Here is a 24,377-nt window from a genome sequence, read left to right as displayed (position 1 = left end):
TTCATAAGACACTTGTCACTTGTATGAGCATAATGAGGGCCACGAGCGGTCCCCTCCTGGTAGCCCCGGGTTTTCTTTGGCATCTTTTCCTCGTTTTATTTTTGTATGTATCTGTATATTCCTGTTTTGCTTTTCTATTACTGTGGTTTTGTAAAGGTTTTTCATTTAAAACCAAAACAAATAAATAATAAAAAAAGTATAACAACACCAGTATTCAAATTCGGATGACGGCAGATGGTGTAGTGACTGTGCCGATTGAAACATGGAACGGGCTGAAACAAGGGTGCCCCTTGGCGGCTACCCTCTTCATCCTTTTCACTTCAGACTTCGAAGACCACGTGAATATACCAACTCGAAATCCTCCACAAGTAAACTCTATCCAAGTGCTGCAGATGATGTACGCAGACGACATTGTTATCTCTGATAAAACGCAGCGAGGTTTGCAAATATGCCTCGATCAATTAGAAAGCTACATGAGGCTGAATGAACTTAAAATTAATACGCAAAAAACAAAATGTATGCTACTAAGAAACGGTTAAAAAATCTATTTACATGGTTTCTAGAAGAAAAAAAAACGACAGTAAGTCCAAACAGTGAAATATCTTGGGGTATGGATCAATCAATCAAACAAACTCTGAGATGGAATTGGTTCAACATCTGAAATCCAAAGCCCATGCCCTAGCCAGGCAAGGTGCTTTCATCCATAGAAAATATGGGAAATTTTCATTGAAACCAGTGGTAACCTTTTTTAGACAAAAAGTAGTAGCAATTCTAGGATATGGAGGAGAGACAATGAGTAGAATCGACCCTTCAACATGGCAACAGCTGGAAGCCATCTTTTGGCGCAAAGTGTTAGCGCTGCCGCCCTCATTTCCTATGGCACGGATTCGGTACGAAATCGGGACGCAGTCATTACAATCCATAATGACATGGAAACATCTCGATTTGTACAGAAAAATCCAGAGCGAGGAACATATCCCAGCGATAGAGATTCTGCATACGAATTCTGTGGCGATCAATAACCATGCTTTGAACGAATGGAAAAGTAAAATGGAAGAACAACTTAAGAAGTCTGAGATTTCGATGGAGATGTTGACTTTACGCCCACAGCATGCTAAAAAAGGAATAATGCAAAACGACTGGATATCTACGATACATTTGAAAAGCCAATACCAAATGGACCTAAGCTGTGAAGTAGAGATAAGGCCGATGAACCAGCTCCCGAATTATCTGAGAATTTTTCTGGATAAAAACATTCGAGACCTATTTCTGCGACTTCGTCTTAATCTGCTCCCCACACGAGAATATTTAGCAAAAACTAAGCAAATAGCGACCACTCGGGCCTTTTGTAGATTTTGGAAAGAACCAGAAACTACAGAAACGCTCTATCATGTGATAATGGAAGGTAAATCATTGATTGAAAAGCGAAATCTATATAGAGAGAAATGTTTCTGACATCTGTACCACAGTTAGAGACAAAGGAATGTTGGGAACAAATACTGCTAGGAAACAACAAAAAACAAGTATACATGATTATCCAATTTTGGAAGAATGTAACAAAGGAAGACTTAAAGACATAGGATAAACATTTTATTAAATTTTTGACACTATTGTAATTGTCACACTCACCTGTGTCTCTGCAGGAGCGATAGATGAGCCTCCCTTGACCCGAGTTGTTACTTCCCCTTTTTCAACCAGAGGGATACCTGTTAAATACAAGATGTACACTCAGACCTAAATTCACCTGATTCCCTTGGGCCCTTCCCTACTCTTTACTGTGTGCTGTGATGTCCCCTAAGGGCTTACCTTGATGTTTAGTAGGGTGTGCACTCCATCCTGCATTCGCAGGGGTGCTATTCACTCATAGGGATGATGCCAATGTCTGTAGGCTGAGTTCTGATGCCACACGCTGTTATATGCCTTCACAGCGCGGCAGAGTGTTCAATGTGCCCGTTTCTTCACTAGCTAGAAAGTACTTTCCACAAAGTGAACATTGCTCCGTGGATGTTAAGTGTCTGGAATTGTCCGTATTGTCCTGGTTTTGCCAAGGTATTTTTGGGTAAGTAGCGCTGCATGTAGAAGTCAGAGCTCGGAGAGTGTGTTGCTGATTCAGCTCACAGTAAGCAACACAAAGCACTGGAAGAATCTTGGGTGTGGCTTATATAGCCAGCCACACCCAAACACTAGAGAGCTCATGAATTGTCATGCACTTCCTGTTTGGCAACAGGAAGTGGTAACCAGGAAGTTCCTACAAACACTAGGAAGGAATTAAAAGGAGGTATCAGCTATGGGTCATTTGTGTGCCTATGCCAGGCCTGCCAAGCCTCCACCCAGCTTGCCCCAACTACCTGCCTGCTTGCCCCAACTACCTGCCTGGTACCCATGACATTCTTCCCTCTCAAGACCCCTCCAAATGGTGTGTGTGTGGGCTTTGGTTTCTCAGGATGGTCCCGATGGAATTTTCGCACCAATCAGGGGGCATGCACGTGTGTGCTGGGTTCCCATGATCTTTCCTGGGGTCCGTACCGCTTGCAGTCAATCAAGTAATACAGGGTCTTCCGTACTAGTTTGGAATCTAATATGTTCTTTATCTCATATCCTGGTGCTTCTTCACCCACTTGTATGGGTGCGGGAGGTGTGGAAGTTTGTTCCTGGGTGTGCTGGTTTTAATAGTGACATGTGAAATACGGGATGTATACGCATATGTTGAGGTAACGCCAGTCTCATGGCTGCTGGATTAATTACTGTTTCAATTGTATACGGGCCGATGTATCTAGGCTGACATTTTTTGGGACCGTTTAAAGCAATGTGTCTAGTTGCCAGCCAGACCGAGTCTCCCACTTGATAATCTGAGGCTTTTCGTCGATGCCTGTGTTTCTTAGGCTTGCTGTAGGTTCTTGCTGGCCTCGCTGGCTGCTTTCATGATGCTGGCATGCAAGTTCTTTACTGCGGGCATCTCAATGTTTTCTGGCGGATCGTAGACCGATGTTCTGGGGTTTCGACCATATATAGTAAAGAAGGGTGTTGCTTGGGTTGATGAATGTGTTGAGTAGCTGTAGGCATACTCTGCCATCCATAGTATTTCTGTCCAGCTTTGGCTTGTTTGGTGTGATAGACAGCGCAAATACTGTTCCATGGTCTGGTTCGTGCGCTCGGTTTTGCCGTCCATTTGAGGATGGTGACTAGAAGACATACAGACTTCTACTCTTGCCAGGGCACAACATTTTTTCCAAAAACGAGATACAAATTCGCTGCCTCTGTCAGAAACGATTACGGTAGGGAATCTGTGTAACTTGACGATTCGGTCTAGAAAAACCTGCGCCAGAGTCTGAGCTGAGGGAATACCCTTTAGAGCTATGAAATGGGCCATTTTGGAGAAGAGGTCCACTACTACGAGGATGGTATTATAACCTGAGCTAGGAGGTAAGTCTGTGACAAAGTCCATTGATACTGTGTGCCAGGGTACTGGCGGAATGGTGATTGCCTGAAGGAGGCCAGCTCGTTTTTGCCTGGATGTTTTGTATTGTGCACACACCTCACAGGTGCCTATGTAGGTGGCAATATCCTCTCGCCAAGTTGGCCACCAATAAGATTTCCTTACTTTCTTCATGGTTTTGGCTATACCTGGATGGGCTTCTAACAGCGAGTCATGGTAGTCTGATAAAATTGCTTGTTGCAAGTCCTTAGTTGGAACGTAGAGGCGTTTTTGGTAGTATGGTTGTTTGTCTTGAATGGTGAACTGATCTCCCTTCGTGTCCCAAGCCAGTAGATCTTCTTCAGACATATTTTCTTTAATTGCTTCCTGGAGTGTGTTTAACGGAGATGGGCTGGTGCAGAAGCTGAGAATTTTATGGCTGGGTATGATCTGCACCGGGTTAGGGGCATTGTAGACTTCCTCTCCTGTGCCAATGAGGGATAACGCATCCGCCTTACCGTGCTTAACTCTGGGGCGGTAGGTGATCACAAAGTCATATTCCATTAAGGATAGGGCCCAACGGAGCTGCCTAGAAGACTGAGCTTTTGCTGAACGTAAATATTGCAAGTTCCGATGATCTGTTATTATTGTGATGGTGTGTTTTGCTCCTAGCAAATAATGTCACCATTCACACAGTGCGCTTTTGATTGCTAGGAGTTCTTTTTCAGAAATCGCATAGTTTAATTCTGCCGGGGAGAATTTCCTTGACCAAAAGGCAATGGGATGTAGGCATCCGGTTTCGGGATTTTGTTGAGACAATACGGACAATGCTTGAAGCGTCCGTTTCCACGATGTATGGTAAATCGGGCTGTGGGTTTTGCAGTATTGAGGCTGAGGTGAATTTTTCCTTGAGGGCTCGGAAGGCTTCTTCCGCCGCTGGTGTCCTTTCGAATTTTCGGTGTTTGCGGAGCAAGGACGTAATTGGATGTACAATAAGTGAGAATCCTGGTATGAAGCGTTGATAAAAGTTTGCAAACCCTAGGAAACTTTGTACTCCCTTTACACACGTGGGTGAGGACCAAGTGAGGATTGCCTCCACTTTTCTATTGTCCATCTTGATCCCCTGCGGTGTCAGTACATATCCCAGAAACTCCACCTCGGTGACGTGGAAGGAGCATTTTTCTAGCTTTGCGTACAGTTGGTTTTCACGTAGTTTGCGGAGTACAGCTCACACGTGGGTTACGTGTTTTTGGGGAGTGGTGGAGTAGATCAGAATGTCATCGATGTAGACGACTGCGCAGACATCGAGGAGTTCCCGTAACCCATAATTCATAAAATTCTGGAATGCATCCGGGACATTGCAAAGCCCAAAGGGCATGACCTGGTATTCATACAAGCCATAGAGGGTACAGAACGCAGTCTTCCACTCGTCCCCTTTCTTCATGCGTACCAGGTGATATGCGCCGCGTAAGTCTAGATTTGTGAAAATCTTCGCTTGTCTCACCTGGTCTATGAGTACTGGTATCAGAGGTAACAGGTACTTATTTTTTATGGTGACTTGATTTAGGGCCCGGTAATCAATACACGTTCTTAAGTCCCCATCTTTCTTCGGTACGAAGAAGAGTGGGGAGGCGGCTGATGACTTACATGGTCTAATGAAGCCATTGGCCAGGTAATGGTCCAAGTAGGTCCGTAGATGATTGTTTTCTTCCTCAGTTAATGCATAAATGTGGCTGCACGGTACTTGTGCCCCTGGTTGCAGATCGATCTCAAAGTTGTAAACTCGATGTGATGGTAGCGTATTAGCTTGCTCCTTCGCGAACACCTCTTGGAACTCCTGGTATTCTACTGGTAAGGTGCCCACCAAGCCTAAACCTGCAATCTTTTCCTGTGAAGCTAACAATGGGCTTCCTTGGATTCCTTTGTGTCGTAGCAAGAGGCGCATTTCATGGAAAAGATTAAGGTTCGAGCTTGCCAGTCTATCTTTGGGTTGTGCATTTCTAGCCACGGTATCCCAAGAATCAGCTGGAATTGGGTTGCGGCGATAAGGTCAAATCTAATACTTTCCCTATGGCCATATTGGCAGATTAAGGTGAGGGTGGAAGTACACTGTGTTACTGGTCCCGAAAGGAGTTGTGTGCCATTCACAGCTGTCACGCTTTCAACGGTGTCCTTACGGTGGAATGCTAATCCCAAGGTCTTTGCAGTGTTTATGTTCAGGTATTTCCCAATAGCCCCACTGTCTATGAAAGCCTTGATGGCATGCATTCAGGTGGGCTGTGAAGGATCTACCAAAACCATAAGAATACTGAAATGTGAGATCTGAGTGCTCCGTTCCTGGCTCGACAGACCGACCTCTACATCTGCCGGGCATTGGAGTTTTCCGCTTCGATGTCTTCCCCTGTGTTATCTAGTACCCCCATTGTCTTCCGTGGATGTTTAACCGTGCAGTTCCGGAGGATGTGACCAGATTGGCCGCAATATAAGCAAAGTTTTTCCTGACGCCTCCGGTTCTCTTGCTGCTTTGGTGAGCTGCCTCCTGAGAACACCCAATTGCATGGGCTCCGAGTGTGTTTCTGAAGCCTATCGATGGGACGCTTCCTTTGGTCGGACATACACTGGTCTATGTTCTGATCTGGTTCGGTCAGCCTTGCGATCCTGAAACCGGTGGTCTAGTTGCATAGTTAAATCGATGTATTCACTCAGAAATCGGGAGGATTAACTACTTGCGCCAAGACATCTTTTAATTCTCCCCTCAGTCCTCGATAAAATAACATTATTCGTTTCTCCTCTGGCCAACCTGATTCAGCTATTAGGCGATTGAATGTGGCGACGTATGAAATAAGATCCTGGCCACCCTGTCGCTGAGAGAGTAGCTCATCATCCAGGGCCTGACCTCGAGTCCGATAGGCAAATCGTTTTTCCAGTTCACGCTGAAAACCTGGGTAATTTCTCAGTAAAGGGTCGTCCCTAAGCACTAACGGGACAGACCAGTCTGCCGCGTGCCCTCCTAAATAGGAGAGCACGAAAGCTACTTTAGCTTGGTTGTTCAGAAAGGTGTCTGGTTTGCATATGAAGTGTAGGCGGCATTGATTCATGAACGCTCCAAATTCCTTGGGATCCCCAAAGAAGTGTTCCGGGGGTGCTAAAGGGATGTTGCCTGGAAGCAATACCTGAACGGTGTGGCTACAGGTGCCACGGTAGGCTGCTCCTGTAGAACTCCACCTGTTAGGGGTGCTAGACCAGCTTGGGTCTGTAAGAGCTGTCTTGCCAAGTCGTCTGTTTTGTCCCTGTTGACTACCAGTTCTCGCCTTAAGGCATTTGTCTCAGAGCGGGCTGCATGCACCTCGGCCCGTAGTTCACCTAACAATAGGGAAAGCTGGTCTACCTCTGAGGTTTCCATCGCTCGGGCAGAGGTATTGAGGAGGGCTTCGTGTTCTGCCACATTCACCCTTGTCTCTGCAGGAGCGATGGATGAGCCTCCATTGACCCCGAGTTCTCACTTCCCCTGTTTCACCCAGAGGGATACCTGTTAAATACAAGATGTACACTCAGACCTAAATTCACCTGATTCCCCTGGGCCATTCCCTACTCTTTACTGTGTGCTGTGATGTCCCCTAAGGGCTTAACTTGATGTTTAGTAGGGTGTGCACTCCATCCTGCATTCGCAGGGGCGCTATTCACTCGTAGGGATGATGCCAATATCTGTTGGCTGAGTTCTGATGCCACACGCTGTTATATTCCTTCATAGCGCGGCATAGTGTTCAATGTCTCAGTTTCTTCACTAGCTAGAAAGTCCTTTACACAAAGTGAACGTTGCGTCGTGGATGTTAAGTGTCCGGAATTGTCTGTATTGTCCTGGTTTTGCCAAGGTATTTTTGGGTAAGTAGCGCTGCGTGTAGAAGTCAGCCGCTGGTAGGTATGCACAGCGTCATAGGTTCAAGCGCACTTGGTGATGTCACTTTTTTTCCTTGCATGAGTGGATTATGTAGTGCTAGCGCTTCGAGTGCTACTGGAGACTCAGTGGTCTGGTAAGTATGCAGAGAGGCCTTGGTAAGTATGCACCGTGTTATTGGAGAGAGCACAGTGGATAATGTCTCCGCTTTATTGGAGCGAGCGCAATGAGTAAAGTTTCTTCTTTCTTTTGCAGGTCTTTGAGCGCTCACTCTACGGACCTGGATTCCAGCGTAGCAGGAAGATTCGGTGAGTATGCGCAGCGTGACTGAAGTGCGCGTGCAAATGCAGTTCTATTTTGTGCTTACAGGTGCGAGTGTAGAATTCCCCTCTTGATCGGAGAAAGCTGCAGCGTGGAGACAGCACGGGGGAAGATCCAGAGCAGTTAAGCAGAAGCAGGATGATCCAGAGCAGGTGAGCAGAAGCAGGATGATCCGGAGCAGCTAAGCAGAAGCAGGATGATCCGGAGCAGGTAAGCCGAAGCTGGATGATCCGGAACAGGTAAGCAGAAGCAGGATGATCCGGAGCAGGTAAGCAGAAGCAGGATGATCCGGAGCTCGGCGAGTGTGTTGCTGATTCAGCTCGCAGTAAGCAACACGAAGAACTGGAAGAATCTTGGGTGTGGCTTATATAGCCAGCCACATCCCAACCCTAGAGAGCTGATGAATTGTCATGCACTTCCTGTTAGGCAACAGGAAGTGGTAACCAGGAAGTTCCTACAAACACTAGGAAGGAATTAAAATGAGGAATCTGCTATGGGTCTTTTGTGTGCCTATGCCAGACCTGCCAAGCCTCCACCCAGCTTGCCCCAACTACCTGCCTGCTTGCCCCAACTACCTGCCTGGTACCCATGACAGTAATATGAATATGTAATGTAGACAAATGAAAAGTTTAGAAATAAACTATATCATTTTAAATATTTATTTTTTTAAAACACTGTGATCAGACTGGATTTATTACAGGATGCAGCGAACACAACATTAGGCGGGTATCAGACTTGTTGGATTTGGAACAGATATCGGGTGTGGACATGGGGGCGGTTGCCTTGGCTGCCCACAAGGCGTACGACAGAGTGCAGTGGGGGTATCTCAGGGACGCGTTGGAGCAATTTGGCTTTGGCCCGGTGTTCACTAAGTGGGTGATGGCTATCTATCGAGAGTAATCGACATCCCTTCAGGTTAATGGGTGCTTTTTCTGGCCTCTCAATAACAAGGGATACAAGGCAGGGCTGCCCGCTGTCTCCGCTGATGTTTGCCTCGAGTATAAAACCACTGGCATGCTGCATCCAAAGCAATGCAGCCATCGAGGGTATTGGAGTTTGGGGATTAACTATAAGATATCACTTTACTCGGATGATATTGTGCTAACATTACGGAACCTCTGCTCCTCACTGGCTGAACTGCTACAAGAAAGGGCAGAATTTGGCAGGGTTTCGGGCTTCAAATTAACTACGTCACATGGGTTGGATGTCTCTTTGCACCCTCAAGATAGACTCTTGATTAATGTTCTGCCCCGATCCAATGGTCCCGGGAGCGTGTCCCCTGTTTCGTTTTGCGCATTCCCAGCAGGGTCTTTGAGGTTTTTCAATGTAACTTCCCGCCTTTGTTTCAAGACCTCACAGAAGACCTATCCAGGTGGGTGAGACAGGAAATGTCCTGTTTCGGCAGAATTGCTGCAATTAAGATGAACCTAAACCCACAAATACTCTACCACTGCTCGGCTCTTATCTGTTAGGATTCCAGATCTAGAGCTCTGCACGCTTCAATGGAGGATCTTCAAGTTCATATGGGGTAGCAAGGGTGCCAGGATCTCAAGGAGAGTACTGTTGAAACCCATGAGGCCGGGTAGATTGGGGGTTCCCGATGTTCAATATTCCCCTAAAAGGTTACCATTCCATAATCTTCCTCCTGGTAATTATTCCCAAATGTATTTTATTTATTTATTTGCATTCATAAAGCATGCAAACAGCCCAGAGGCATCGTGGTGCTGTTACAAGGAAACAGCTCAGTTACATTAGCCCATATGTGTTTAAGTTTGCCGGATAAGTTCCATAGGTGATAATGCCGCACAGGGTTACATATTGAGCCACATATCATCATTAAATATCAAATGCATGTGGTTTTTGTCGTCGAACAGACATGAGTGGCTGGGTAAGGGCCTTGATGGCTGTGTGTGTGAGGTTTTTAAGCAAATAGTCTGGTTTTGTTGGCTTTGTGAAAAGCAAGGTGTGAAGGTTCAGCTCTGAGGGCACGTGGGAGAGAGTTCCATTGCCTGGCGGCAATGAAGGGGAAGCTGGCACCCCCACCTCTGTCACGCTTAACTCTAGGAGCAGGCAGCAGGTTGGCGTATGGTGTTCTAGTGGGTCTGTAGGCGGAAGGAATGATGACTCTGTGAGAGAGGTAGGGGGCGCTGTGTGATGGATGCATTTGTGGGTGAGGGCAAGTGTTTTGAAAAAGGACACAAATGGTATGCGCTTGGCGCTACCAAGGGATTCAAATGCCCATCAGCCATTTTAAGGTTAGGCGAAAGCGGTATCTATACGCATTGCTCTGCACAGTTTTCCTGTATGTCCTCTTTAGTGCAAAAGTGTAGTCGTTTTTTTTCACAACCATACGCCAGCTTTGAGTATCAGTCTGGGGCCATGCTTAGAACTTCGTGGAAGTGGCTTTTCAGATTGACACTTTCCAGGCTCCATACTTCCTGTATCTTTCTTAGGGTTTAAAGCAAGGTAAACTGTACAGAGGCAGGGATCAGAGTTACTCAACCGTTTTCTGTGCACAAAGCCGGGTATACACACTAACCATCTTAAGGCCTTCCCATATAGCTACTGTGTTCTGTTTTGTATTTTATTGGATGTGTATTATTGTTTTTTTTCGTCTAAAAGACGAATTACATATTAACACTGTTTGTTTTACGTTTTCTTTTTTTGTTTCACAGGCATCAAGAACCCTGTTTGTGCTGCTAATCGGTTACTGTCTGAAGGGCAAAAAGGGAAACTCTCTGCTGGCAGAATTCCTCCTTGGTAATTGTTTTGAGCTGCTAGATGTTTCTATTTCTATGGCGTTTTAATGCGTGCAAGCTTTGAAAGTTCTTTTCCGAAGAATGCTGATGTTGTTTGTCACGCATCAGCCATGGCATGCCTCTGAGGGGAATTTTTGCTTTGTTCTCGGTGTTTGGAACAGTCTGAACCCTTGGATGTAGCTGGCGAAGGGTTGCAAACAGTGTGCAGTACTAATTATTTCGCTAGGGTTGTTTAAATGGATTTTGGTATTCTTTCAAATGCATAATCTTTGAAGTTTTGATTTACAGTAAGATTGCAAAAATATAAATTGTTCCACAGAATATAGTTTTGAAACGCATACAAGGAAGCCTTGTGAGTGTTCAGCTTTGATTCGGATTTCTAGTTTGTTTACCAAATCATCCACTTTGTAAGAGGTAAACTTTATATGAAAGAAAAGTGCCGAAAACAAATGTGTGGCCAATTGCTTTGCGTAAGCACATTCCCAAATGTCTGACATTGTCTTAAGCTTTAATAGGAGCAAAATATAGAAGGACCTGTGACATTTAAATAGGTTTGCTCTGATGCATACATCTCCAGAATAACTTCTTTGGACTTTAGTTGACAGTTATTTGGATCATAGCACCATTAAAGTGCATATGGTTAGTGAACACTGTACCATTTCAATTCTGAGAGCCCCTTCCTTACCCATAGCCGTATGTAGTGCTCCTGGTCAAATTTTGGGAGTACTTAGCCCCCTATATTCTTTTGAAGTTGGGAGTACAATACTTTTTTCATGGAGTAAAAGCTCTAAAACAGATTTGTTTTTAAATGCATGCAAATTAAGATTCATTTTTACCTTGAAGTGCCCCTTCAATTCAGGCAGAAAGTAATAATCGTAGAGTTCCTTCCTATGGTGTTCCTCTGCTGGTAGCACTGATCCTTACATATTGTCATGGATGGCTTCACAGACTCCCAATATGTTTCAAAGTCGTTATTGAATATAACTCAAATGGTTTTGTATCTTAATGGTTTGCTTCACTGATAAGCACTTTATTAGGAATCCCTCTCTCGACCTCCGGTGGGCTCTCTCCACCCTTGCCATTGCTTCCCTACAACCCGGAGTTGACTTCAGACACCTACTATCTATGCAGTCTAGCTGAGATGATGTCTTAAAGGCCATACCTTATCCACTGGGACTTCCTAAGGGTTCCCTAATTCAAAAGATCCTTTCACAGGTTTTGATATCAAATGGCAAGGTTTCGGATTGTGTCGACAAGACACCCTGCTCCTTTTCACTCGCTCCCTCACTTGCTCCCTTTCTTTCCAGTCCTGTTCATGTCTGCTCCTCCCTCTCACTCTCTCCCTCTCCTCTCTTCCTTTCTCCCAGTCTTTCTTCCCTTCGCTCACTCTTATCTGCTATCCCTCCAATGGTCTCACTATCTTCCCTTGTTCCCTCTCTTCTCTCCCCACTTCACTCCACTTCCCTCTCAGCTTCTATCTCCTCTCCTGTATTTCCCCTCTCACTCACCCCTACTTCTGAACACCCACTCTTACTGCAATACTAAAATCACTGTTACAGGTGCTCACTCATTCACTGCTTCACTCTCACTATCTGGTTCCACTGTCTCTCACTATCGCCACCTCCTCAGCACTCTGCACCACCCTCTGTCCTCTTCCTGGTCTTTCGGTACACCTGACCTCACCTGAACACCTTTCACCCCGTGTTCCATTCACTGGGCTTATATATTCCTTTCTTCCTGTTACTGTCCTTTCCCTCATCCGATACCATGTGTCCATGTCTCACCTGACACTAAGGGCCAGTCTTTATCTGCTCGTTCCCCTGTGGATGGGTCTTTACATGGCAAGTCATCATAAGCCCCTGTTAGCCTACCCCCATTTACCGCATGGGATTCTAAATACACTAGGCCACCATGTTTGATGTTCATTTAGGGCTGGTGTCTCCATTCGCTGCGGTGAGTACTGCTGTGTTGGTAAAGCATGTGGTTCATTGAATGCAGGTATTTCTGAGTTGGAGCTTGAAACTCTGGTTTCTCTCTGCATTCCCTATGGTCTCCAGTGGTTGATGGAAAATGGTACCAGGCGTATCAATCATGGCACACACACACAGGCTGAGGACTTCTCAACTCCCTCTGGAGCAGGACTGGCTATAGAAAAAACAATGTTAGGAGGCCTGGGGGTAAGGGGGAGGTTCCTGTTTCCCCTGACAGGGTCAAGTTGCCTGACCCTGTCCCAATAACCAAATAGCATTGTGGGTTGAAACAAGGGAGCAGGCTCCAGTGTCTCCTTCTTTCCCTATTTTTTTGGGGGGGAGGCGGGATTTTTATCCCCTATTTTCACCTACGTTTAGTAAGTAAAAGGATCTGGTAGGCTGGTTATCTGTAGGGACAGCCCTATGAGTAAGAAATGTGGTATATTGGAACCATCCACATGAGTTGTAATGTCTACCTTCTCATTTGTTCTGATGATGCGATCCTCTACAATTCATGTAATCCCTATATACCACAGTTACTTTATCTCCAAAATTACGAGAATTTACCAACAATTCAACCACAATTATTATTACATGTGTTTTAGTTTTAAACTTTTTATTTGATCATGAGATGAGATAAAAATAGCTAACATCCACAGAAAAAGAAGAATTAAAGCTCTGTAGACCTCCTTAAAATATTTGTGTGAGCATTTTCACAATGAATTGAGATCATGTTTTGGACTTTGGTGCAACATACAAATTAAGTCAAAATAATTACAAATCACTGTACCAATGACGGAACATATTCTCCTGAATGTTCATAACTCTGTTCACAAAAGTATAGATATGCACATTTACATATCCCTCTCTCTCATTATTCTGCTCCAGCCTAATGCCCGTAGCCTAGCACAGCCCACCTGCACCCTCCTCCCCCAACATCACTGATAGATCTTAAGTAATTATATACTGGGCTTTACATTTTAATATATCTATTAACAAAACACCAAGGGAATTGCAATGATGTCATTTCCATTAAGTGTTCATATTAACCGGTCAAAAATAGCTCCTATTATTTCTGCTTTACGCAGAAGATCTCTCCTATACACCGGCCATTTCTCTCTCTGCTACACAGAGCTGGGATATTTGAGTGTGCCCTTTCCTGATGGGAGACCACTGTCATATCTCTATGACAGAAGAGTAACTTTTCAAGCAAAATTTATACAGTACGTACTACTCTTTTTTTCACAGCAGTTATGTTTCAGAGGAATACCTTCCCCAAACAACAAAAAGGCCAGCAAGGTCAGTAATGTACACTTAATTTTCTTTCAAGTTCCTTTTGAGCACTTGCTCATATTATGCAGATTTTTGTACACCTCCAAAACAAATATCCAATTGTACCCAGTGAATCACTACCCCACCAACACGTAGGGGAATCTTTGATGCCCAATCAATGTAATTGCTGTGTATAATAAATATGAGTAAGTGTTTGGAATAGTGGTAGACTTTTTCTAACCTTTCATAGAGATATCTAGAATGAATCTGTTTGTTGGTTTCATTTATTTTGTTTTCCAACTCTGCAGCCCGACCACGAGCCAGAACGTTAGATCAGAAAGAATGTATAGGCTTAATGGTAGGTTATTGGTTGTCAGGATTCTGCACTGATTCTTGCCAACAAGTCAATTTATGATTATGGACTAAACAATTCACCGTTTCCTTAATTGTATGTTTTCTATGATAATACAACCAGTCCGAAGGGGAAAAGAGACAATTTTCACATAGGGTTGAAAACTATATTGGTGAATGAATCAAATAAAGTTCTCTAATAGTCAGTTTGCCGAATCAGTTGGGAATGTCTCTGTGGGGGTCTGCCATCCCTTGTTGGCTCAATATATGTTCAACATATAAAAAGGGGGAGGGTTGATTTAAGAGCATCTTCCATTCCCGTTGTGTAATACTCTAACATCTTTGCGTGAAGCCAATCATAGGATTTCTTTTTGGATATTGCACAATGGAAGGAAAAATAATTGCTTTAGGTTAAGCGGATCAAACCTTGTTTCCTCCATTGTTTTCTTGGCCAGATTACTTAATGGATTGGCCAGCATTTGACCATAGCTATCTGTCCAGGTCTCTGATAGCGACCCCAGTCTGAGTAAACAAATTCACCTTTAAGTTTATTCCCTTTAGGTATATTAAGTTTAATAAATCTAGCAAACGAGTGTCAAGTACCCTTAATACCGTGGCTGGGATTTGCATCGGTCACATCTGTGATAAATATATACGTTTAAGAATTGAATTTAGGAATTATTACAGTAGGAGAAGTGGGGGAATATTCCATTTGGGTAGGTCTTGTTTGAGCCTCCCAACCTTTGACATATAATTAAGGGAGGGGCTGTCTTTCAGATCTTTTAGAAGTACATTTTGTAAATGAAAGGGGCCAACCAAGGGTGAATTTATATATTTATATTTTGCCTGCTGCCAATTACCATTAATTTAGATTTGGTCAAATGTATTTTTTAATACATATAAAGTACATACAACGAGATTAGAAGAGTCTGTTCGGTGTGACAAATAGCGGAGTACGTCGTCTCCATAAAGTGATTCTGTGTTCAATGACTCCTAATGGGATCCCTCGGAATAGTCCAGATTGTCTAATCATAGCTACTAATTGATTGATGGTCAGTACATATAAAAGGGGAAACAGTGGGCACACTTTGCATTTTTTTTCATCATACAATCATTAAAATGAAATTCTTTTTTTTTTAAAACTCTTTTTTATTCGTGGTCACAGAGAGAACTGCAATGCCATTACAACTCGCAAATCAATAATTCAGCAACATACATTATGTGTTTCATACAGACAATCATTATTACAATGATTCTTCGTCATCCGAAATCAAGTTACACAAATATTCCCGGAGCGTGCCCCATATGTCTTTTGGTCTACATGCGGTTGGTCGTGTCAGTACATATTGTTCCTCTGTTTCATTGATATATGTTAATTCACAAAGAAATTGTTCCTTGCTGGGTGGCCCCTTGTCTTACCATTTCAGTAATATGCATTTTTTGGCCACCGCACATGAAATGTTAAACAGTCTTCTAACCTTCTCTGAGCACTTGCCAATATCACCAAACAAGTATTTCTGCGGAGACAACACAGGGGGGACCTGCGCTATTTCATCCAGTTTTTCAGCCACCTCACACCAAAAAGTGGCCACCACTGGGCATTCCCAATACATATGGAGGGCTTCGGCATTGGGCGCGTTGAACTTGGGGCATGCATCAGAGCTTTCAGCTGTAAATTTTGCGATTTTAGCCGGTGTGTAGTGTAGCCTATTCAGGATTTTAAATTGAATTAACCGGAGCCCAGCATTGAGCGAAACATTCTTAGTGAGGGAGCAGTACCTGGCCCATTTCCCATCTTCTATGGATATTTGTAGGTCCCTTTCCCATTTTTCTTTAATACGATTTACCGTAGGGGTATTAGTCTGTACTGCCTCATACAGCCTGGAGATTCCCAGGTCCCCTTCGGTAGTTATTAACTGTGTGCATGGGCGTGGGGGGGGGGATTCATCTGGGAAGAGCGGCCATCTCTTTTGAAACGCAACTCTCATGCGGTAATATTGCAGTGTTTTTAGCGGCCCGCCTCCCAGTGCTCGCACCAGCTCCTCCAAGGTTGCAAACCTCCCATCAATGAACATATCGCCCAATTTCATCTTGTGATGTGGATCCCAGGGTTTCTGTATGCTGCTGTCATGAGTGGGCGTGATGCCTGGGAAATTCCAGAAGGGGATATCTGGGTTACAAGGTGTCTCTAGTTTAAGTTTCCTGTATATGGCCTCCCACGCTCTGACAGTGCAACTCACTGGGTTATAGTCACAGGTATCACTGTACTGTGAATCGAAGATAACTGATTGTATGTTCGTGGGATGTGTGGTGTACTCCTCTATCCATGTATGGGGTGTTCTGGATGTGACATTGTACAAATACTTTGCAAAGTGAGCCTGGGAGACGTAGTAGTAAAGCTTGAAGTCGGGGGCAGCCAATCCACCTGAGGAGTATGGCTCTGTCATTTTCTCCCACCCTATCCTTGCTGTTTTTCCATTCCAAAGGAATGACACCACCATGGCGCAGAGCCTGGCGAAGAAGGACCTACCTATATGGGGATGTTGACAAAAAGATAAAGTAACTTGGGCAGGACGACCATCTTGAGAACGGCAACTCTGCCATAGAGTGAGATACGGAGGCGCCCCCACATCTGTAATTTCGTATGTATCGTTTGCAATGCGTTTTCATGATTGTCTGCATATAGTGTGTTCCTTTCTCTGGATACAAGGACTCCTAAGTATCTGATGTGCTGTTCCGACCACAGAAGACCCTCTGTATCGTCAGGGCATTTGGTAGTGGGTGTAAGTGGGAATATTTTTGATTTAGCAATGTTAACGGTGTACCCTGAATATTCCGCAAATTCCTGTATTTCAGCCATGATGGGTGCCAGGTTTACTTCCGGTTGCCAGACATATAATAACGTGTCGTCAGCGTATAATGATATTAGCTGAGTAAACCCTTTCATGCTAATCCCTCTGTCCGAGTGTCGCAGCTGTACCGCAGCCGCCATAGGTTCTATTATTAACGCGAATAATAGGGGGGAAAAAGGGCAGCCCTGCCTAGTGCCCCTACCTAGCAGGAAGGATTCATAAATTGATCTGTTGATCAACACCCGTGCCCCTGGGTCCGTATACAATAGTTTAACATATCTAATAAAATTGGGGCCCATCCCAAATGCCTTCAGTACGGAAAGGAGATATATCCATGATACTGAGTCGGAGTCGAAGGCCTTTTTGGCATCTAGGGATATGGCCACCGCACTCCTGCCTGGGTCTTTTTGCGCCATTATGCCGAAGAGCCTGCGGAGATTCAGGGATGTGGATCTTGTGGGAACAAACCCATTCTGATCGGGGTGTACTAGTGTGGGGACTACAGGTAAGAGACGATTAGCCAGCACCTTCGCGATAATCTTGGCGTCAGTATTTATGAGGGAGAGGGGCATGTAGGAGGAGACGTCCTGTGGTGGTCGACGCGGCTTAGGAAGTACTGTAATTACAGCCTCTCTCATAGTGGGGGGGTAATATGCCGCTTCCTAGGGATTCTTCGCACACTTGTAGTAGTACCGGGACCAGTTCTGTGTGGAACTCTTTATAAAATTCGGCCCCCAGCCCATCTGACCCTGGTGCTCTACCTGATGACAGAGCTTTGATTGCTTCCGTTATTTCTTCCGTCGTTACTGACTGATCCATTGCCGATCGGCCTTCTTCGGGGAGTTTTGGGAGGGCGAGAGCCTCAAGATATGTTTCAATTTCTATTTGTGACTTCTTGTCCTTATTTGTATATAGGTTTTTATAAAAATCTGTGAATTCCCCATGAATATATCTTTGTCTTTCAGGAGTACCACCCCTTGTGTAGTTTGTATACTGGTAATATGATGGGGCTGTTTGTCGTGTTTAAGTAAATTGGACAACGTTCTGCCCGCCTTGTTACCCCCCCCATACCTGCGCGCCCACACGGGGGCGGCCATACAGCTTACTTCTCTGATGGCGAGTTTATCAAACTCCTGAAGATTAGTGTGTATGTCAGCCAGTATTTCATTATTCTGCGTGTGGATGTATTCTTTTTCCAATGTATCCAGATTGTTTTCTATGGTCACCAGTTTAGCCCGGATCCCCTTCAACATACCAACTGATTTTGACATCAGGACCCCTCTGACCCAAACTTTGAAAGATTCCCATACTGTGGGGCACCTTTCTACAGATCCCAGATTATTGGTGAAAAATTCTGCTATTTCAACATGAAGAGGTTCTGCCACCCCTGGGTCAACAAGGATCTCACCTGGCATCCTCCACCTTTTCAAAGGGCTGGGACCGTCCTGGAGTATCAACTCCAGTGTCACTGGGGAATGATCGGAGAGTGTGCGGGGAAGAATTTCACATGACTTCATCACTTTGGACATGGCTGTGGATACTAGCAAATAATCAATTCTAGACTCGGAATCGTGCACCGACGAGTAATATGTGTATTTTCTGTTGCCCGGGTGTGTTTCCCACCAGGCATCTACCAATAACAGTTGTGAAAGAATGTGATTCAACGTTAGGGCTGTCTTGCTCGGGGTTCTGATGATTTTCGAGGATCTATCAAGCACCGGATCTAGAGCAACATTGAAGTCCCCCCACCAGATTACGTTGGGAATATCGAGTGAGGTGATTACCTGATAATCATCCATGTAGAAAGTAGGGTCATCCATGTTGGGACCGTATGTGATTACCAAGAGTAATTTCTGGCCTGCCACCTTCCCCCAAATCCTAACATATCTACCAGCCTGGTCAACCCTATGGCCCTCCACTCCGAATCCCAAACTTGAAAGTATGATAGTGATAACCCCCCTGGATTGTGAGGAATATTCAGTATGGAACCTTAAGTTCCCCCATTTGGGAAGAATATGGAGGTTGTTTGTTCCCGTTGCATGGGTTTCTTGTAGCATCAGGATGTTAGGGCCATGCCTAGTGACATAGTTACCTATTTTCCTGACCTTCATTTGGTTAACACCTCGTACGTTCCACGTTAACAATTTTATCTTTAGCCCATCACCCATGAGTCGGACAGGGAAATGATGACTCTATTCCATACATCGGAACCACAGCATCTATGCAATTCGGTCAGCATCAATCTCCAAGTGACCACTTTTTTAACATAAACCCAACACTCAACCTTCATGAACCGTCCAACAAAACTCAACACTTTGTGGTGGAAGCAATCCGTTCCGTTGTCTCGCAAGTGGCCAACACCACTGCAAGACCACCAAGCCCCGTACCCTTTCCCCGCCCTCCCTCCCACATCATCACCCCCAACTTGATGATAAACCCCCATTAACTGATGGAGCATTCCAGGGGTGGACATGTTGCCCCACATAAGCACCAATTTGGCCCCACACTCCAGTAATAATCGTAGCTGGAGCCGCCCAGACCATTATTTCTGAAAACTGAATTCCAGGTGGCACAGCGGCCTTATAAGTATGCGAACATCGAGTGTGTCCTAATCCTCCGGGCTGGGCCTGTTGTTTTGTGCCGGTCTGCCCCCTCTCGGAGGAAGAGGTATAGAAGTCTCAATGTACTGTGTGGCCTCGGCCGGGGACTCAAAAAAGTGCACCCTTCCTGCGTGCTGGATTCTCATCTTGGCCGGGAACATCAAAGCGTATGAGATTTGACACTCTCTAAGGAGTATTTTTACCGGTTCATAGGATCTTCTACTGGCTTGAACCCCGGCAGAGAAATGTATACGGTTCCCCTCGTATTGAAGTGTTCCAGCCTCCCTTGCCATTCGTAGGATTGAGTCTCTGTCCCTATAATTGAGGAGTCTTGCAATTATAGTGTGCGGCGGCGCACCTGGTTTAGGGGCCAGGGCCAAGGTGCGATGCGCTCTCTCAACTAGACAATGCTCTGAGAACGCCTCCGTCCCAAATACGGATTTAAGTAGTGCTTCAAGCTGCTTCTCCATTTGGCCCTTACCAAATCATTCTGCCACTCCCACCACCCGAATGTTGTTTTGCCTTGATCGCGATTCCAGTTCCTCGCACTTATTTTGCATTTTTGACATGGCCTCCTTAAGCTGGGTGATGTCTCGGCTGTGGTGTGCTAATGCATCTTCGTTAGTGCTTATTCTGCTTTCCGTTTCCGTGACACGTGCGCTCTCTTTCTCGACCCTTGCCTTAAGAGATCCTATAGTGGAGACTATGTCGTCTAGCTTAATGTTCACTGCACGGAAGCCGTTTTGCACTATTGTTGTTAGCCTGTCCTCCTGTTCCTCACCCTCCGTGCCTAGGGCCTCCCTAGCATTGGTGTGCACTTCTACAGCGGTAGTCTGCGTTTTGCCGCCCGTGTAAGCATCCATTGGGCCTTTTTTCTTGTTGCTGAGAGTCTTGCCTCCCTTCCCAGACTTCTGTGGTTCGCTCATGATGTTGTCGGATACTGTGCTGCTCTCTTGTCTTATTCTTCCCCCCTGCCATCCCCTTAATGCAAGTTGTGGGATGTTCCGCAATCTCGTGGAGGGAGCTTGAACAAAGTTCCAAGGGGAATCAGGGGTTGTCCACCATCAGTGGACTGTGTTCTCCCACGTATTACGTAGAAAGGATGCGAATATAGAGCAGCTTAGTACCGTTTTCCAACCAGAAATTTCCGGGGAGCTTCCCACGCGCTAATTACAGTGGATGGCCAATGTGGGCTCTTTACAACTTGGAGTCCGGGGCCCGCCCATAATCTGCCGCACCCCAGGGAACTTGAGGTATGAAGGCTGCGTGTGCACAGCAGGGTAAATAGGCCTGGGGCCCCAAACAGCAGCCGCCAGAGCGGCAAGGGGGAGGAGGCCACGCCAGCCGTAATAAATGAATGGTTCCCCAATGGCCTTTCACCCCTCCCCGGCCCCCACTTCTAGTTCTAGGCGGGTATCTCCACTGCTCGTAGCGCTGTAATGTGGCGCCGCCGAACCCTCTATAGAGGGGAAATCCAGGACCTGGTATGAAAGGACCTGGTATGAAAGGACTTTCAGGCAGAGCCCGACACAGCCTGTCCCAACGAACTCGAGCTCAGCGCCTGCTGGGATCAGGATGTGCACTTCTGATAGCACTTCTAATTATGCCGTGGCCTGCAGGAGTGTTGGACCGAACCAGTCGGTTGTTAGACAGTGGGGGGGCCCAGGTAGGCTACAAGAATCAGTGTCCGGGTAGATGGGCTCCCTCTACCCCACCGCCGCTCCCCCGACCTCCTTACTTGTGTCGGACGATCCCCGCCACCACGGTCTGTCCAGGCACTGCGTCTCAGTCCTCCACTGCGCGCAAGCGCTCACCGCGTGGCCCACGGGCCCAGGCTTCGCCCCCCTGCGGCCCCACGCTTCCTCAGATCCGCGGCCTCTGGTGGTTTCTGGACGGAGCCCTCAGGCGGACCGCGCCAGCTGCATGGGTCGGCCCAGATTCAGATGGGCAGAACTTCTGTTCACACGAGCGCCGCAATCCAGGATTTCAGGGAGTTGCGGTCGGGTGTTTAGGCCACCGGTGCCTTAATTTGTAGCACTTCGGGCGGCTCCTAGCAGGATGTCTGATCTCAGGATTTCGGGCTGGAGCGGGAGCTAACAAATCAGCCGGCCATCTTCGTTGTGCGCAACCGCGCCCCTCCATTAAAATGAAATTCTAATGGTTTCCTTCCTCCCATGGATTCCTCATCTATGATAAGCCTATCCCAGTGCAGCTGTTTGAAAACCTTTCTTCAGCAAGGGGGCGCAGCATGGCTCTGCACCTGTCCGACTGACGCTTCTACGTCTGGCCGACTGACGCCTTTACATTTCCCGGCGCTGGATATGATGTTGGGGCCAGTATATATTGACGCAGCATGCCCCATGACATCAGTTCCTTTTTTCCATGCACTCTGTTCGCTAATCGCAACAACACATAGGTCTAGTGTCTACAAAGAGGTTAGCAGGAGGAGAGGCTAGAGTGTGTGGGGGTGTGATGTTCTCATAAGAGTTATATCCTAGATGGTCATCCTTCTCCGTCGGGGATCCCGACCCATGAGATTCTCCCGCTTTATACCCCCCCAGCGGGACTATCCCTGGCCTCATAGAAAAAGGGCTCCCACTTGGGGAGAAGTAACGACAGATAGTGAATTGTCAAAGAGATAAGGCTTCCGACGCTGTCTAGAAGATCCAATCATCGAAGGCAACATCATTCCTTGGGGCTTTCTGTGCAACAATCTTCCACAGAGTTGTCTCACAGTAAGGGTTTTCATCCCTCCCCTGCCTATGCCCTAAGATGCTGTGGTCAGTCTACCCTGAAAGAATGCACGACAGGCTCTTTTCTGAGAGGTAGAGGTGCCCACAAGGGTGATGCAGACATCATCCCCACCGCACACCAGGACGCAAAACCTCAGTGACTGGCCATGCCACTCAACACTGGTGGGCGGAGGCTTTGCCTTTTCAGCCTGGAATGGTCAATGACCACATCCGATGCTTGGGTCTTACAGGTCATTCAACAGGGGTATGGCCTCCGGTTTCCACAACGCCCTATAAACCACAGCCCTCAGGCCACTCCCTTATCTCTGGACCCCATCCTTCTGGAGAAAGGTCCGTTGGCTTCTATCAAAGAGTACAATCGGAAAGCGACAGGCATGGTACTCCACCTGTTTTCTGGTCCTGAAGGAGGACAGAGGCTTGCGTCCCATTATAGATCTGCAGCTGCTGAACGTGCTCCTGCAGAAGGACTCAGAACCAGCGAGGCCTCGATCTGCGGGATGGGTTGGTTTCACTGGACCATCAGGATGTTGGCAATGTTGGTTCTTATTAACTTGCTTTAATATTGCCCTCTTTTAGCTTTGGCAATAATAGTTCTTATTAGCTTCGTGTAATATTGCCCTCTCTTGGCTTTGGCAATTACTCTGACCTTTATAAGTATAATGATACCCTTTTTGTCTGTTCCCAAAGTTCTTGTTCTGCCACTTCAGCTTCTTTGTATCAATTCAGTATTCAAAATTATTATTATTATTATGCCACCTAAATTTCTTTACATCAGTTCGGTATTCAAAACAGTTAGACCTGGCCATCGAGCGATCACGGAGCGTTCCGGGGTCAACTAATGCTATTGCACTCACTGGGTATCTCATACACGTCCACTGGCTGTGCTGCCTCTGGGTCTTCTGCTTCCTCGGCTTTGCTCTGCCCGGCAAACTGCTTCTCTTCACTTCTGGAGTCCATGCCGGTCAGAAAAGGAGCGTCCTTCGCTCGAGGGACACTTCGGTGCTCGCCTGTTGTTTCTAAATTTACCAACTTCATTAATGAGTGGTTCTGATTTACAGGGGAATTAGAGTTTTCAGAATCTTAGATGGTAATTTTTTGAAATTCGAGTTTACCATTCGCCTGTTGATCACAGGAGCTTTCACCACCATAAATGTGGGTGACTTTGTGAGGGGGGGTTTTACTCCCAATAAATAAATGATTGACAGTTTTCACCAACATCAAGATAAATAGCTTTGTGATTCCAAGATGGCCGCCGACGTGTCAGGACGTGTTGTCCCATCCTCCGTCTTGGCCGTCATTAGCAGGCCTACAGGCTGGCAAAATATAGCTGTAAGGATCCACCACCGATATGCACTCTCCAAAATATGTGGAGATCAGAGTACTGCGGGCAGACAGACCCGAAGATTCCCCGGGGAGAACCTACTTTTAGGCAACGTAGCTGTCGCTGGATGTGAAAAGGAGCGACATATCGGAGACGGGTGGGAGAAAGCAGTGTCTGGTATAGAGTTGAGCAGAGCAGTGGTGGTGGGTGCCGAGACCGGAGAGGACTGCAGCAGAACTGAGTGCCGCACAAGGCGAAGGTAAGCCTGATTCTGAGGCTTGTGGAATCTGCTTAGATCACATGCTATGCATAGGCCGACAATTTGTGGTAGCTGCGGAGTATTACAGTTTTTGTTTTCGAAACTCGAAAAGGGACGTTGACAGGGCAGGCCAGTAATACTATCCCTAGTGTGATGCCTACTGCACCCATGGTTCTTCACACATCGAGGTCCCTCTGATTGTTTTTTCCGCCATCATAGTCGAATGCATATCGCAGAGTTCCTTCTTGGCTGACGCCATTATTTAAAAAAGGTTTAATTCTAGTATTTCTTTCTGTCCTTTCGATATCTGTTTACCACAAGATCTTCGGCGACTGCTTCAAGGACAATTTTTCAATCGTCAACAGCAACACCCGTCTCGGCGATCCTTTGTCTACAGCCTCTGAAGGTCCCACTGGGCCTCAGCCCTGAACAGTAGGGAGAGCAGGGGGAGGTTCATATTCTAGTTTCGTTAAGAGAATACATATTCCCCTTTCCTCCCACCTATTTCGGCAGGCTGCCACCCCCATACAAATACAACTCAAAAGAGACTAATGGTAGGTAAGGATGTTGGGGTCTTACCCTTATACGGACCACATAACATTCGAAAAG

At 46.1% G+C, this 24,377-nt stretch overlaps 1 protein-coding gene across 1 annotated transcript in view; it reads left to right on the top strand.

Moving 5' to 3' along the window:
- TASP1 (taspase 1) overlaps positions 1-24,377 on the top strand; it is a 2,293,647-nt gene that overhangs the window by 810,691 nt on the left and 1,458,579 nt on the right. Inside the window, exon 6 of the mRNA XM_069608337.1 lies at positions 10,307-10,391. Coding sequence (XP_069464438.1) covers positions 10,307-10,391 — 85 coding nt within the window. The remainder of the gene's footprint in view (positions 1-10,306; positions 10,392-24,377) is intronic.

Source organism: Ambystoma mexicanum, chromosome 4q (assembly GCF_040938575.1).
Source record: "Ambystoma mexicanum isolate Mex_15411 chromosome 4q, UKY_AmexF1_1, whole genome shotgun sequence".
Taxonomy (NCBI): domain Eukaryota; kingdom Metazoa; phylum Chordata; class Amphibia; order Caudata; family Ambystomatidae; genus Ambystoma; species Ambystoma mexicanum.
The sequence above is the reverse complement of the archived record's forward strand: the minus strand, read 5'-3'. Positions and strand labels throughout refer to the sequence as shown.